This window comes from Rhinichthys klamathensis, unplaced genomic scaffold (genome assembly GCF_029890125.1).
Source record: "Rhinichthys klamathensis goyatoka isolate OS25496 unplaced genomic scaffold, OSU_Roscu_1.1 h1tg000152l_1, whole genome shotgun sequence".
NCBI classification, from domain to species: domain Eukaryota; kingdom Metazoa; phylum Chordata; class Actinopteri; order Cypriniformes; family Leuciscidae; genus Rhinichthys; species Rhinichthys klamathensis.
This window is the reverse complement of record NW_026606687.1, coordinates 1,428,135-1,441,759: the sequence shown is the minus strand read 5'-3', so window position 1 is coordinate 1,441,759 and position 13,625 is coordinate 1,428,135. Positions and strand designations below refer to the sequence as shown.

At 40.8% G+C, this 13,625-nt stretch overlaps 1 protein-coding gene across 1 annotated transcript; it reads right to left on the bottom strand.

The window, feature by feature from the left end:
* Window positions 1–3,257: 3,257 nt before the first annotated feature.
* On the bottom strand, window positions 3,258–12,063 carry rragca (Ras-related GTP binding Ca). Its single transcript, XM_056258527.1, has 7 exons — window positions 11,704–12,063; window positions 10,016–10,219; window positions 8,199–8,398; window positions 5,082–5,196; window positions 4,694–4,836; window positions 4,150–4,298; window positions 3,258–4,062 (listed from the first exon to the last, which is right to left on the bottom strand). Exons 1-7 carry the CDS (start codon window positions 11,881–11,883, stop codon window positions 3,911–3,913), a joined length of 1,143 nt encoding a protein of 380 aa, XP_056114502.1. The 5' UTR covers window positions 11,884–12,063; the 3' UTR covers window positions 3,258–3,910.
* Between the last annotated feature and the right edge of the window lie 1,562 nt (window positions 12,064–13,625).

Genomic DNA, 13,625 nt, shown 5'->3' with positions numbered 1-13,625 from the left:
GGGTCTAAAACAGTTGATCCGAGGGAGCTCCCAGACCTCTCCGGTCTGGACTGGAGAGAGGCACTCTCCAGATGTCTGGAGAGCTTCCTCCCGTGGCATGCCATAACACCTGATCTGCACATCGTCTCTCCTGAAATCACTCCCGATCCCTCTTCTCCGCTGGTCCCGTCCAGCACAGAGCCTTCACCGCTGGTCCCGTCCAGCTCTGCCGAGCCTTCTCTGCTGGTCCCGTCCAGCCCTGCCGGGCCTTCTCCGCTGGTCCCGTCCAGCCCTGCCGAGCCTTCTCCGCTGGTCCCGTTCAGCCCTGCCGAGCCTTCTCCGCTGGTCCCGTCCAGCCCTGCCGGGCCTTCACCGCTGGTCCCGTCCAGCCCTGCCGAGCCTTCTCCGCTGGTCCCGTCCAGCTCTGCCGAGCCTTCTCCGCTGGTCCCGTCCAGCCCTGCCGGGCCTTCTCCGCTGGTCCCGTTCAGCCCTGCCGAGCCTTCTCCGCTGGTCCCGTACAGCCCTGCCGGGCCTTCACCGCTGGTCCCGTCCAGCCCTGCCGAGCCTTCTCCGCTGGTCCCGTCCAGCTCTGCCGAGCCTTCTCCGCTGGTCCCGTCCAGCCCTGCCGGGCCTTCTCCGCTGGTCCCGTCCAGCCCTGCCGAGCCTTCTCCGCTGGTCCCGTCCAGCCCTGCCGAGCCTTCTCCGCTGGTCCCGTCCAGCCCTGCCGAGCCTTCTCCGCTGGTCCCGTCCAGCCCTGCCGAGCCTTCTCTGCTGGTCCAGCCCTGCCGAGCCTTCTCCGCTGGTCCCGTCCAGCACAGAGACTTCACCGCTGGTCCCGTCCAGCCCTGCCGAGCCTTCTTCGCTGGTTCCGTCCAGCACAGAGACTTCACCGCTGGTCCCGTTCAGCCACGCCGAGCCTTCTCCGCTGGTCCAGCCCTGCCGAGCCTTCTCCGCTAGTCCCGTCCAGCACAGAGACTTCACCGCTGGTCCCGTCCAGCCCTGCCGAGCCTTCTCCGCTGGTCCCGTCCAGCGCAGAGACTTCACCGCTGGTCCCGTCCAGCCCTCCCGAGCCTTCTCCGCTGGTCCCGTCCAGCGCAGAGACTTCACCGCTGGTCCCGTCCAGCCCTGCCGAGCCTTCTCCGCTGGTCCCGTCCAGCACATAGACTTCACCGCTGGTCCCGTCCAGCCCTGCCGAGCCTTCTCCGCTGGTTCCGTCCAGCACAGAGACTTCACCGCTGGTCCCGTTCAGCCACGCCGAGCCTGCGCTTCACGTCAGCCACACAGAGCCTGCCGAGCCAGAGCTTCACGTCACGCCTGCCGAGCCAGAGCTTGTTCACGTCCCGTCTGCCGAGCCAGAGACTGTTCACGTCCCGTCTGCCCAGCCAGAGACTGTTCACGTCCCGTCTGCCGAGCCAGAGACTGTTCACGTCCCGTCTGCCCAGCCAGAGACTGTTCACGTCCCGTCTGCCCAGCCAGTTCCAAAGCCTGTCCCAGAGGCCTGTTTTGACTCTGTCATTCCCCCCAAGAATTTTTTTTGGGGGGGGCTATAGGTCCTGGCCGTGGCTGCTTGAAGGGCTGTTTCCGCCACGGCCGCCCGAAGGGGCGTCTCCACCAGGGCCGCCTGCTCATCCTGCTCCGCCCTGGAAGCTTCCTGCTCCTGTGAGGCCTGGCCCTGATCAGCCTTCAGGGCGCAAGCTAAAAACAGGCAACAAAAAGTTTCATCTTCATAAAGACAGAACCATTCAGTGAAATCCTGATTTAAGAATATTCTCCTCTGATATAAAGTTCCTTTTTTCTTCTTTTAAGAAAATGTCAAAACCTTTAAACTCAAAGGTTTCTAAAACAAATAATATCCTTGAGTCTGTAGTAAAGAACCTTTAATTTTTTGTATTTACAAAATGTAATATTGTATTGATTTGTGTAGCCTAATTCAATCTCTTTTTATGTCCCCCTTTTTTTTTTCTCTTCTCACTGTTAATGTCTGTATCCTTTTATTTGCAATACAAAATTAATTAATTTAAAAAAATATTATTTAACATACCTCGATTCGTGTCGCTGTACAGCCTCCCCCTACTGGACGCATCAGGAACAACAGGGGCTTAAAACTGCCAGGCGCGTATATCTACTGGCTCCAGGTCTGCAGCCTCCCCCTACTCAGATTTTCTGTCAATATTTAGGACACAAATTTCAGTCTGTTCGGCGCACAAAGATTTTATATTACTTTGAATATTTTACAAGAGTCATATATGGACTTGAATAGTGTTTTTCGTCATTATGGAGCGGAGCTCAATAATGTCAGGGTAGTATTTGAAACACATTTCATTCAACTCAAGGTATACATTTTACCAGTTTGTGAATTTCCCTAAAAGTCAAAACCAGATCCTTGGCATTGCTTTGAGCGAAAGCTATTTTCATTTTTGGATGAACTGTTCCTTGAAAAATATTTGTTTATTCCCCCCCCAATATAAACAGTTAAAAACCTTTAATAATTACAATTACAATGTCCATTTTGAGTGTGTGGCCAAGTCAAAGACAGAACATGAATACTGATTCCGGTGTGTACATGTTTTTATTTGTGAATGATAACACCTTTGGCAAAACGCAAGACAGGCATAATTTGTGTCCTGTATGTAGTCTTAGAAACAAGAATCACAAGAAGGCTTAAAGATCAATTGGTTTGTGTTCTTCATATTTCATTTAGTTTCCATTAAATTATAAATGACAGAGCTGATTGCAAGATAATGTGAAGCATCTCTACGGACATGCTTGGAATGGATTTAACTGATTCAAATGTCCTGTCACTTCGGCGTTCCTTAATATCTTAATTTTACAGCAGATTTTCTCCGAATCAAAAACATCATGGTGATTGGTGATCGGAAGAGTGAAAGCAAAGATTAGTGAGTTATAAATGTGAGCACAACTGCATTGGCACCTCAGAACCGGAATGAAAGATATTAAGGTTCGTCCTACAATGTCCTCGGATTGCATGAGCTACATGCCAAGGATGCCATAACGTAACTGGAGGGCAACAGTACAGCATACCAGTTTGAATTTTGTTAGTTAGGATCCCTGACATCTTCTAAGGTAAGTGCAATCACAGTGTCCTAGAGGTCAAATGGAACGGTACAACTTTTTCCTCAGTCTTCGGAGTCTCAAATGCTCTCCCAAGTGTGACTTTGTAATATCTCTGGGCCCTGAACCAGTGCATATGCAACACCCACCCTCTCCACTGAATACATACATTTACATGTGCTCACACACACACTCAAGACAAAATCCACATTGCAATCCCTTTAGTAACCTTTCATACACAATTCATGGGTTGGTTAGGTGACCGAGTGTGCATGTGTACACTAGGGGCTTACATCAGACAGACAAACTCTACATAAGGCTTCAGAAGTATACTCGTAAATTTTGTGCACCACAAATTTTCACAGAAGTCTGCAACATTCACGTGTTGAGGAGTAAACCAGGTATGCATTTAAACTTGGCTACTGTGTTAAGTGACCAGCAGCATATCATACAGCATTCATCCAAGTGGTCAGACAGTTTGGCCTGACGGGGTGAGAGGTTTCTTGATGTGCTTTTGTTTTTTCCTCAGTGACTTGCACTTTGTTACTTGTTCTCCGGAGGAACAGTTTGTTAATGCCTTTTAGTCACAAAAAAAGTGTTCCACCTTCTTTTGTGCCTCTTCCCTTCCATCCATCTGTAGCTTAGCTTTGCAAGCTTACCCATGTTACATTTCTGCCCCACCCACTGCAGCAAGTTTATTTTAATGACTTTCAAACTCTTTTGCTTCTGCTTATAAAGCTTTTGGGAGCAGTAATGGTCAGCATACTCAGAATGCAGCCCATCTTGACTTGTTGTCTCTTCTCTTATTACCTTTTCCATCATCTCCACACTTTTTATCATTGTCTTTATTGCCATCTATCTACACAGTGCTCCTGGGGGTTCCGTTTAAGGCAACAGTCTTCATGAGAGGGGTGCCAGTTGGCTGGCTGCTTGTCCTTGAAGTGGAAACACCCACTTCGAACACTTCATGAATGGCTTTCCGGAAACAGTGGAAATTGTAGTCTATCAATCCTGTGGCACAAAAAGGAGAATTAAAAAGAACCGAAGACCTGCCGCTAGAATAAAAGACACCAATAAAACAGAATTGCTGTGGTGTACCTTTACGCTCAAAGCTCTCTTCTCTCAGGATGCAGACCAGAGCGAGGAACCTGGTGACCTCTTTCAGGTACAGCACTGTGGTGTTGTTGAGTTTGATGATGGCCATAGACTCCTTATCATATGCACTGCCACTGCCATCCTCCTTTAATCTACACAATCAAAACATGCACTCACTACGCAGAACTGATAAAAAAGCACGCTAAAAATAATGTTAAGAAAATGTGAGCTCCTCTTCTTCAGAGAAAAAAGTACATACGGTATATCATTTTTACTGAATGCTAAAACCATGGCCATATTTTAACAGTATGTAGAAATGTATATGTTGAAAGGTTACGTAAAATTATTTGATAGATAGATAGATAGATAGATAGATAGATAGATAGATAGATAGATAGATAGATAGATAGATAGATAGATAGATAGATAGATAGATAGATAGATAGATAGATAGATAGATAGATAGATAGATAGATAGATAGATAGATAGATAGATAGATAGATAGATAGTCTTATATGCAAATAGAAATCATATACAAAGTCTGACCCGTAAATACAGGAGACGTCAATGACCACATCAATCATGTCACAGCAGAGCTCGTAGGACTGCATGTCCACTGGTGAACTGTCAGTGGCGATGTAAATCTTACTGACGACGTCAAACAGAAAGGCCTTCTCAATCCCTGAATTCTATTAGCAGAAAAACACACACACATTGCATAATGCCCTGCAGGGTTTGATATGGGATCTTACAGCATTGAGAGCATAATAAAACATGCATGAGCATGACTGCATTGGAGATGGAGAGCTATTTCCACTGCAACAACACTATATATTCTTCATAACGACAATAATGTAGTGACCAAAGAGGGAATGGAAATTCATTAAGGTGCAACCATCAAGAAACATTAGGGTCTTGAGGTAGAGACACTTACAGATATAAAGATGTTGAGAAGGTTCTCCAGTGTGGGAAGCTGAGGGATGAGCTTCTGGACAACTTTACTGAAGGCCTCGAAGATGGAGTGATCATATATACTGGTCAAATAGAAACTGCAGAGGACAGAAAAAAAAATCCTTAGACAGAATGAAATACAAAACATCCGACAGATTTAATACAGCTAACATACCTAGTTCTCATTTCACCAATTATTAACACAGTGATCCAAATGCAATGTAATGCTTTTCCTAGGTTTTCCTAGTCACTTAACCGCATTTACACAGTGAACCAATTAAGATTTTATTTGTATTCATTATCTGGCACAGATAAGATCTAGTTGCAAATGTTTAAACGGCACAACTATTCAAACTAAATTGCAGGGTAGTTAAATAAACGTTTCTCATAACATTCACTCCTGACAACTGCAATCTCACATGCATATGTGTGCGTGGTGTTGATCCACTACACGGTTAAAATGGCCATCTTAGTGGGGTATTTATGTAGAAACAGTTACATGACTATATTTTGGGGAGACAAAATTTTGCAATGTTTTTGCAGACAGCATCTGTTGCCAAATGAACAGAAATGTTACCGAGACAAAAGACAGCAGAATCTGCCAGAACAGAAGTAGCTTAAAGGCTCTGCAGTGTTGGACAGCAGCCTCAGACTTAATAAAATATCCTCTCATATCAAACTAGTCTGATGTGCAAAGTTCTCTTCTGAAAATATAATGAGCCACGCAATTACTTGTAAAAATGAGCAACACAATTACTTGTAAAAAAAAAAAATTGGTAGCAGTTGCCAATTATTACAATATAATATAGTTTGTACACTATGATAGGTGACAAAACTGAGAAATAGTGTATGTCTAAAATAAATAATAACCACATTCATTTGCTAAGTGAATGGTAAGGTGCTTGAGCGGTCAGTGCTTTGTGAACAACAGCAGGCAAGGGTGAATTGCAAGCATACTTCTAGCAGAACATTCTAGAAGTATGCTTGCAATTCACCCTTGCCCTGTTGTTTACGTAGCACTGACCACTCAAGCCCCTTAAACTGTATGCTTGCTGTACCGAACAGAGCTGAAGGAAAACAAGCTTCTTGCTTTCCTAGTATGGCTTTAGCATGTAAATGCATTTGTGTAAGTGCTTATTCCTTGACAGATACTAAAATCCAGTCATCCACATGGCCTTATTGGTTCCCAAAAACTACAGTAACCTAAACAGCAACCAAAAATTACCAGAATTCTTTCTTTTTTTTTACTGAGGTGATCAGAGCATCTGAAGATGCCATTTTTAGATTGATACAAACAAATGATACAAATGTGAATGCAAATATTTTCAGATAACACATCATTAAGCAGACACTCTTTATCTAGATCAGAGAGTTGAGAGCTGTGTATTCATCTTCACTTTCAGTAAAGAGTACCAGGAGATTCTATAGCATTAGTGAAGACATCAGAAAGAAAACATGTAATCGGATCGCCATAAGTGGCACTCTATTTAAATTTTGATGACAAAATTTATTTAGCAAATGCCTGTAGTGACTGAGATTTAACACAGAGCTCATGAAACATCACCATTTCCTTGGAGAACCACTTTTCAACATCAGTCCATTACATCCATTATTAAGTCAACACCAGAATGGCTCTGACTTAACGGTTTCTCTGATTTAGCAACGTAAAATAAACAAAACAAAACACAAAATCAAACAAACGTCCTTCCCACATATTTACACATTAATTAGGTGTTCTGCAAATGAAAACATTAAGCATATCACATTAAAAAATAATAATAAAATTACAACATTCTCATTTTCGTAATATTCTCATTTTCCTTTATATCTCAGCAGCTCTGCAGCAGCTGAGCACTAAGGAGCGAATGTACGGTACAGTGACGTGACATAACTGCCAGATTCAAACTGCTTTCGCGCGCTGGCGCTGAGCCAAAGACGGACGCGCTCAGCGCTTGTCATAGGCTATATCACAACTGTTCAGTGTTTTTAACCACATAATGTTTATTTTAGGTTTCAGACATTTAAATACATATAATTTATAGCAAAACAATACATTTATAGTTTGTAAAATACACAATGGTGTCTATGGAAGCAGCAATAACAATCCATTTAAATTATATTTGACGACGGTTTTTATTCATATCAGAGACAGTGTAAACAACTATAAAGTCAACTCTTTTTTCAGTTCACCGGCCACTTACTTTCATGTATTTCGGGAGAAACTGATGAATTCACGCGCTGTAATAACTTAAATCCAACAGACAGGAATCTCGAACTGCGGCCCAAACACGGCGCCCATCTCACGTTACAGATCAAGATAACTTATAAAGGTTTTTTAAACTACAAAACAAACTCACTGACACATATTTGAGAATCGGAATAGAAGATAGTTTATGACATGGTAATATTTAGAAATAAGAGCGCTAAATCTGTCATACAGCGCTATTTTGGCTGTGGTGAATCACGTGCCAAGCATGACGCGTCACCATGGAAACATCGCAATGTCGGCTAAACATCGTGATGTCTGTCAGCCATCACGATATCATCCATCGGCCCAACCCTAGGGCAGAGCTTACCTAACATCCAAAACAATGCTGTGTGTTGAGTTAAATGCACTCGTTGTATGTGTGTAGCCTAGATATGGTGTTATTTTGACCAGCTGAGAACTTGTGATCGTGAAGAGCTTATAAAATGTGTAAAGGAGTCAAAACAGCGGCAGGAATCCCTCCGTCACACACACAAACGGAAGATCTGTGAGGAGACGTGATTCTAATGCTTGTACCAAACTGTGATGGGCAATATCGAGACTATGAAGAGAAAAAACAGGTATGCTTGAGCATTCTCTCCTTTTTAGAGTCGCATCATGTCCCGTTTTTGGTTCATTTACATGCCTTTGGTCTGTGTTGCGTTCATTTGGAAGTGGTCTCAGTCTGCTTGTTTGGTGCACACCAGGGTTCGGATGGAAGCGTTCACACTTATTCAAATGAACCGCACTAACAGAGAAATCGCACCAGGGTTCGTTTTAATCGATTCAAACATGCCAAATGTAAACACACCCTTAATAAAAAAACAGCACCAGAAATAAAATGCAAATGATTACCTGAGATGAAGTTTCTCTAAACTGGCATCTGCCAGGTCATCATTAGCCCTCTGGTGTATATCCCTCTGGGTCTCAATCTTATGGTCATCAGACAGGCCGTCTACTTTATGGATGAACACTTCAAAGTTGATCTCTGGGTTGACTCTGTAGGCCCGTGATACTGTTAGGTGGAGTCGACCAAGGGCCTCCATGTAGTCATCCTTTGAGAGGAAAAATGCAAAATAGTATGAGTTGGCAATGTACAATGTAGAGGCTGACTAGGTTTAGAGAAAAAGCTATACTTGAGGCTACCAAACAAATTGAAAATTACATTTGACATATTTACCAAATAAAAGAATGCAGAAATACAAAAGAAATATGCAAAAAATATATCAGTCTCCTTTAAAAAGCAGATGAAAAGAATGTTCTTGACACAACAACACATTTTGTTATGGGGTTTGCTAATCTGCAATCTAATCAATCATATCCTTTAAAAACAACTTTCAGCTAGAAGAAACACTGAAGTGCTGAGATAAGATACGGACTTCTCTGTATCAGCAGAAACACAAAGTCAATCTTGTGCCTTTTTTTTTTTTTTACCTTAAGCCAATGCGATACAATGAGCCAAGCCTAAATGACAAACAACATTCAATTAAATGAAACCAGAATGTCTGGACTCAAACCCAAGATTTATAATCTAACCATTTACAACCATTAACCCATTTCAACTGCAGTTTAACACAATATTTACAATAGCTTCTCGATTGGTTACATGGGAAAGGGGATTCTACAGGGGGGAAAAAGTCAAACTTCCTGTGGCAATGACAACTTTATTGATTAATTTGTATTAAAATTACTTTATTTTAGAAATGTAAACAAACTTGGATACCGAGAAGATGCATTTTATCAGGGTAGAAATAAAAGAATAATAAAAAATAAAAAAAGTAAAACCTAGAGCTGCACGATTCTGGATAAATTGAGAATCATGATTTTTTTTTTTTTTTCAAACAGAAATCACGATTCTGAACAAACAACTAAAAAAATAACTTTTTAAAGAAATTTAAAAAAATTACTAGAGGTTCTGTCCAATGTTACAATAATTGCTGCAGTCTATTTAAAATGTTTAATTAATCTGAATGAATTATATAAAAAGAAAACTGTTTAAATGAATGATTCAATGACTCACTCATAAATACCTCTTTCATTACTGGATGAGCGTTTTTTTTTTACAAATCTCTTTTTACAAATCTCTTAAATGAATGATTCAATGACAAATACATTTTTTAACAGTCACTTGTCACAATGTAATCGATACAATCGCCTTTTTAAGCGCCAAGTTACAATTAAAAGGTGATTTTGATCACTCTACCGTAGACAGTGTTCATATCCATAAACTTTTATTACAGTTCTTCAGTAATAATATGAATATCTGTAACAGAAATAACAATACTGTGTGTTTGACTATTTTTGAAAAGACTGTTTGTGAAGCTGTTTAATACCTATACATTACAACCGCTCTCTCTGGGTCAGCGGCAGCGCCGTCGCAGATTTGAATGTTCTGGTGTGATTTTGTCAAAGGTTTATTAGACACAGGCAAATTGTTGTCATTTAGGAATGAGACCATGTGAGTGTTTGAATCGAGATTGTGATATTTTAACGATTAATTGTGCAGCTCTACTAGATATTACACCAAAGAAAATGATATAGCTGGTCAGTATTTGTAATTACAATGTTTCACAAAAGAATCCAGTCATCTTGAATTACTGACAGAAATGCATCACTATGTTGTATGGGTGTGTATAGTAATTAGAGTCAAGGCTTTGAATTTTCAGTTTCACCTGTGCATCGATGACAAATATCAAGGCCCCAGTTCCTCTGAAAATCATCTCGTAGTCAAAGGTAGGATCAAAAAAATCCACTTGTCCAGGGAAGTCCCAGATCTGGAAGTTGACAAAGGAACTGCTGGAGATGTCATCTTTATATATCTTGTTGGTGCTCTCCAAAAAGAGGGTCTCGTTGGGGGACATCTTATGAAACACCACCTGATAAGTCAAAGACATTTAATACATTAAAAGCATTCTCAAAGTGCTCTGTCTCCTCACCACAGTCAAGCAGTTGTGAAATCAAACTAAAAGCCCAGTCACATGCTTCATGAGGAGCTTACTGATGGCAAGGCTTATGTATCAGAGGTCTCAGATTCAAATTCTTATATCGTAAAGCCAAGGGAATCATGGGTACTTAAAGGTTGCACTCTTTTAGCAAAAAGTTTACACATTTTCTATTTATTTTAGAAGCCACTTTATCATTAGTACAAATCGTTTTGGACATTATACTGACACCCATTGTGCGAAATGATGAGAAAAAGAAGTCGAAACAAAATATATAATTTATGAAAGGGTTTTCTATTTAGTAGCCTAGTTTAAATTCTTATTTCATCTGTCGCTCGCAAAATAGACACTAAAAAACAAAAGTCATATTCGCCACAAAGTAAACATAACAGCAATATGCTGCTCACACACTTTCCATTTAGAATCAAGTGGTGCTTAAATGAAGTTCTGCTGTTATGAATCAGATTTCATTTCAAATACCCTGAAAGTCATTGTATGTTTTGCTCGCTGCTGACTGGCATGGATGCATGATGCTGCTGCTTCACAACTGGGTTTTTTTTCTCTCCAGGAGTGCTTATAAGTTGTGACTGTCATGTGTTCACGTTCAGTGTTTGACGATGCAGCATTTATCCTGAATTGGTGGTGTGGAAGTTGTAGGTAGTCGTGACTTGTTTCAACAAACCAAATGGAACAGCTTGTTTATAAATAGTTTGTTGTTTTACTGTTTGGTACATTTAGAATTGTTTTTAAAGCTGAAAATGCTATATAAGATGAACATAATATTACAATTGTGTTATCAGTAGTATATCCCAATCAATTGCATGAAACAGCTGGTCATGTGACGTCACCATGGAAGCGCCCACGCAAGGGTGCCCGCTCCATGTACAATACAACTTACCAATTAATAGCCTTAATGCGCAAAAATTGCAAAAGGAAGAAAAGAAAATTCATGGACAAGAATGAGCTAACTGTAACCCATTTCTGTTCGTATGATCTACAATACATCATAGGTGTTGAGAGGTTGTGGGGGATGCTGAATGTATGAATAAGCATTTCAGGTTTTGATATGAAGAAATCACGTGCCACATCAATGCCGGGTGAGTTATCACAACATGAACATAGGACATCTATATATGCTACATATTCTTAGCCAGCTGTCTGAATGTGCTGTAACTATTAGGCCTGTGTGGCAACCAAGTCCGTAAATCCACCGCTGCTTAAGAAATAGGTTGGTTGCAACGGCTCCGAGCGGTGATCTTGCCCGTGCCCTGTGACAGCTCGGCTGCCCGGGGCAGCTCTGACACGGTCCTAACCCAGTTCTAACCCAGTTCTAACTCGGTTCTAACTGGCTTGGCTAAGAAGTCAGCAGGGGAAAAGAACGTAAGTTACACTGTCTAAATAAAATGTCTTCCTCCTACCTTTTGGATAGATGACTTTCCGCTCCTCCTTAATCCCATCAGCAAGATTCTCGGTTTGCTGTCGGAGGGACTAGGACTGTCCTCAATGTCTCCCTCCTCTTCTCCATATCCAAAATCTTTGGGAAACGAGTCCGCCACCCCGTAGCTGTCCGCCAGCGGTGCCTCGTACTGGATCGACATGTTGACCCCCCTCCCCAACCCCTTTAAAATATAACCTGGCTGATTATTAGTAATATAATCAGCACAAAATAAATGCTGAGAGGACAAACATAAAACCTCGTTATACTAGAAATGGATGAGAGCAAACTTATTATGGATTCTCCTTTAAATCTTCAGTCTCTTATGTTTCCCATCTCGATGAAACGCCCACTTAAGATCGACACTCGCGTGTAATTGGGCAGCCACCCGGTAGCTCGTATGCTGATTGGACAAATAAAGTGTCACTCTACTAAGCTATTGAAATGCGGGCGGATCGTTCCAAGTCATGTGCCTGGTGGTCACCTGACAAACGGAATCGTGTGAATGGTTGTTTTTTTTACGATCTTTCACCTGAAATGCTGTTTTGTCTTCAAATGCTGATAAAGAATAGTTGGTAAATGTTAAATGTTATTTATCCCTTTCAATTTTCCCTGTGGGAAAGTTACATTAGGCCTACTCCCCGCCCCGGATATTAAACAAACTGTATGCCTTTTTAAAACAAGAATGAATCAGCTTTGTTTTGCTAAAGTGACTGCACTGACATAATATTAACACGTCGGCCATGATCATGATTGATGTGTGAGAGCAATTTTATAAATACCTTATAGCTTTCAACATTATGCATGCCAAATATGGTAGTTTTAAAAATGTTAATATTAAAATAAAACTGACATTTACTTTTAGACCTTCCAAAACTTTATTAAAGTTGTGTGTTGTGTTATTAAAGCAGGTGTTGTTTATTATAATGAAGCTATGCCAGACATAAATCGTGCATCTCTGTTTTATGTGAACCAAAGACTTTTACAACACTGCTGACCAATGTGTCACATGGTTGCAAAGCCAAAGTTGTTATTGTTCAGTTTTACTAATGTAGGCTATATGTAGCCTATATGCACAACCTGTGCCGTTGCACAACTACACTGAGTTTTCTGTCATGATTGCAAAACTGCTGCAGTTTAGTTTTCACAATTTTAGCACCACAGATACATTGAATTCATAAAACATTCATTTAAAAGATCAATTTAATGATCACTGGAATGTTGGGACAACTGATTTTTTTTTGTGGTTAGGACACAACCAAATAAGAAATAGAAAGCAAGGATGGGATCTTATCTTATTTAAGATTTCTTGCTAGTAAAGTTTGCCATTCGAGAGTTAGGAATGTAGAACTGTCTTACAAAACAGCTTAATTTGAGCAACTGTTTTGTAGTTTGAATGACACATGGATTGTGTTTTGTTATTCACTTATGCTTTCTTTTTCTAAAACAGCATATAATCCAGTTCCTAATACTCAAATTAAGCAGCATTTTAGCTGCTAATATCTCAAGTCAAAGTATAATTATTTTTGTGTGAGGACTCAAAATCAATATGCTTTAGTCCAGTAGATGGTGTTGTGAGCACGTATTAGCTGTATTATTAATACACTGTAATGTATTATTAAAATTCAGGGAGAACAAGAAATAATAAAAACAACTTTTAAATGGCTCTGTTCCCTTTTAATGGGAAGTAATGTCGAATTGACGATTATTCTCTTTAGTCAAGAATAATTTCTTCAGAAATAAAGCGAGATATGAATAGATAATAACATTAAAAGCTGACAGTAATGGCAACAGAAAACACAAAAAAGGTATTATTAGGATTTGGTGGTTTTGTAGAAAGTTTATTTTAAAGCCTGTGGGGAAAAGCTGTTGGATATTTTGGTACTTTCAACTTGAACTAGCATT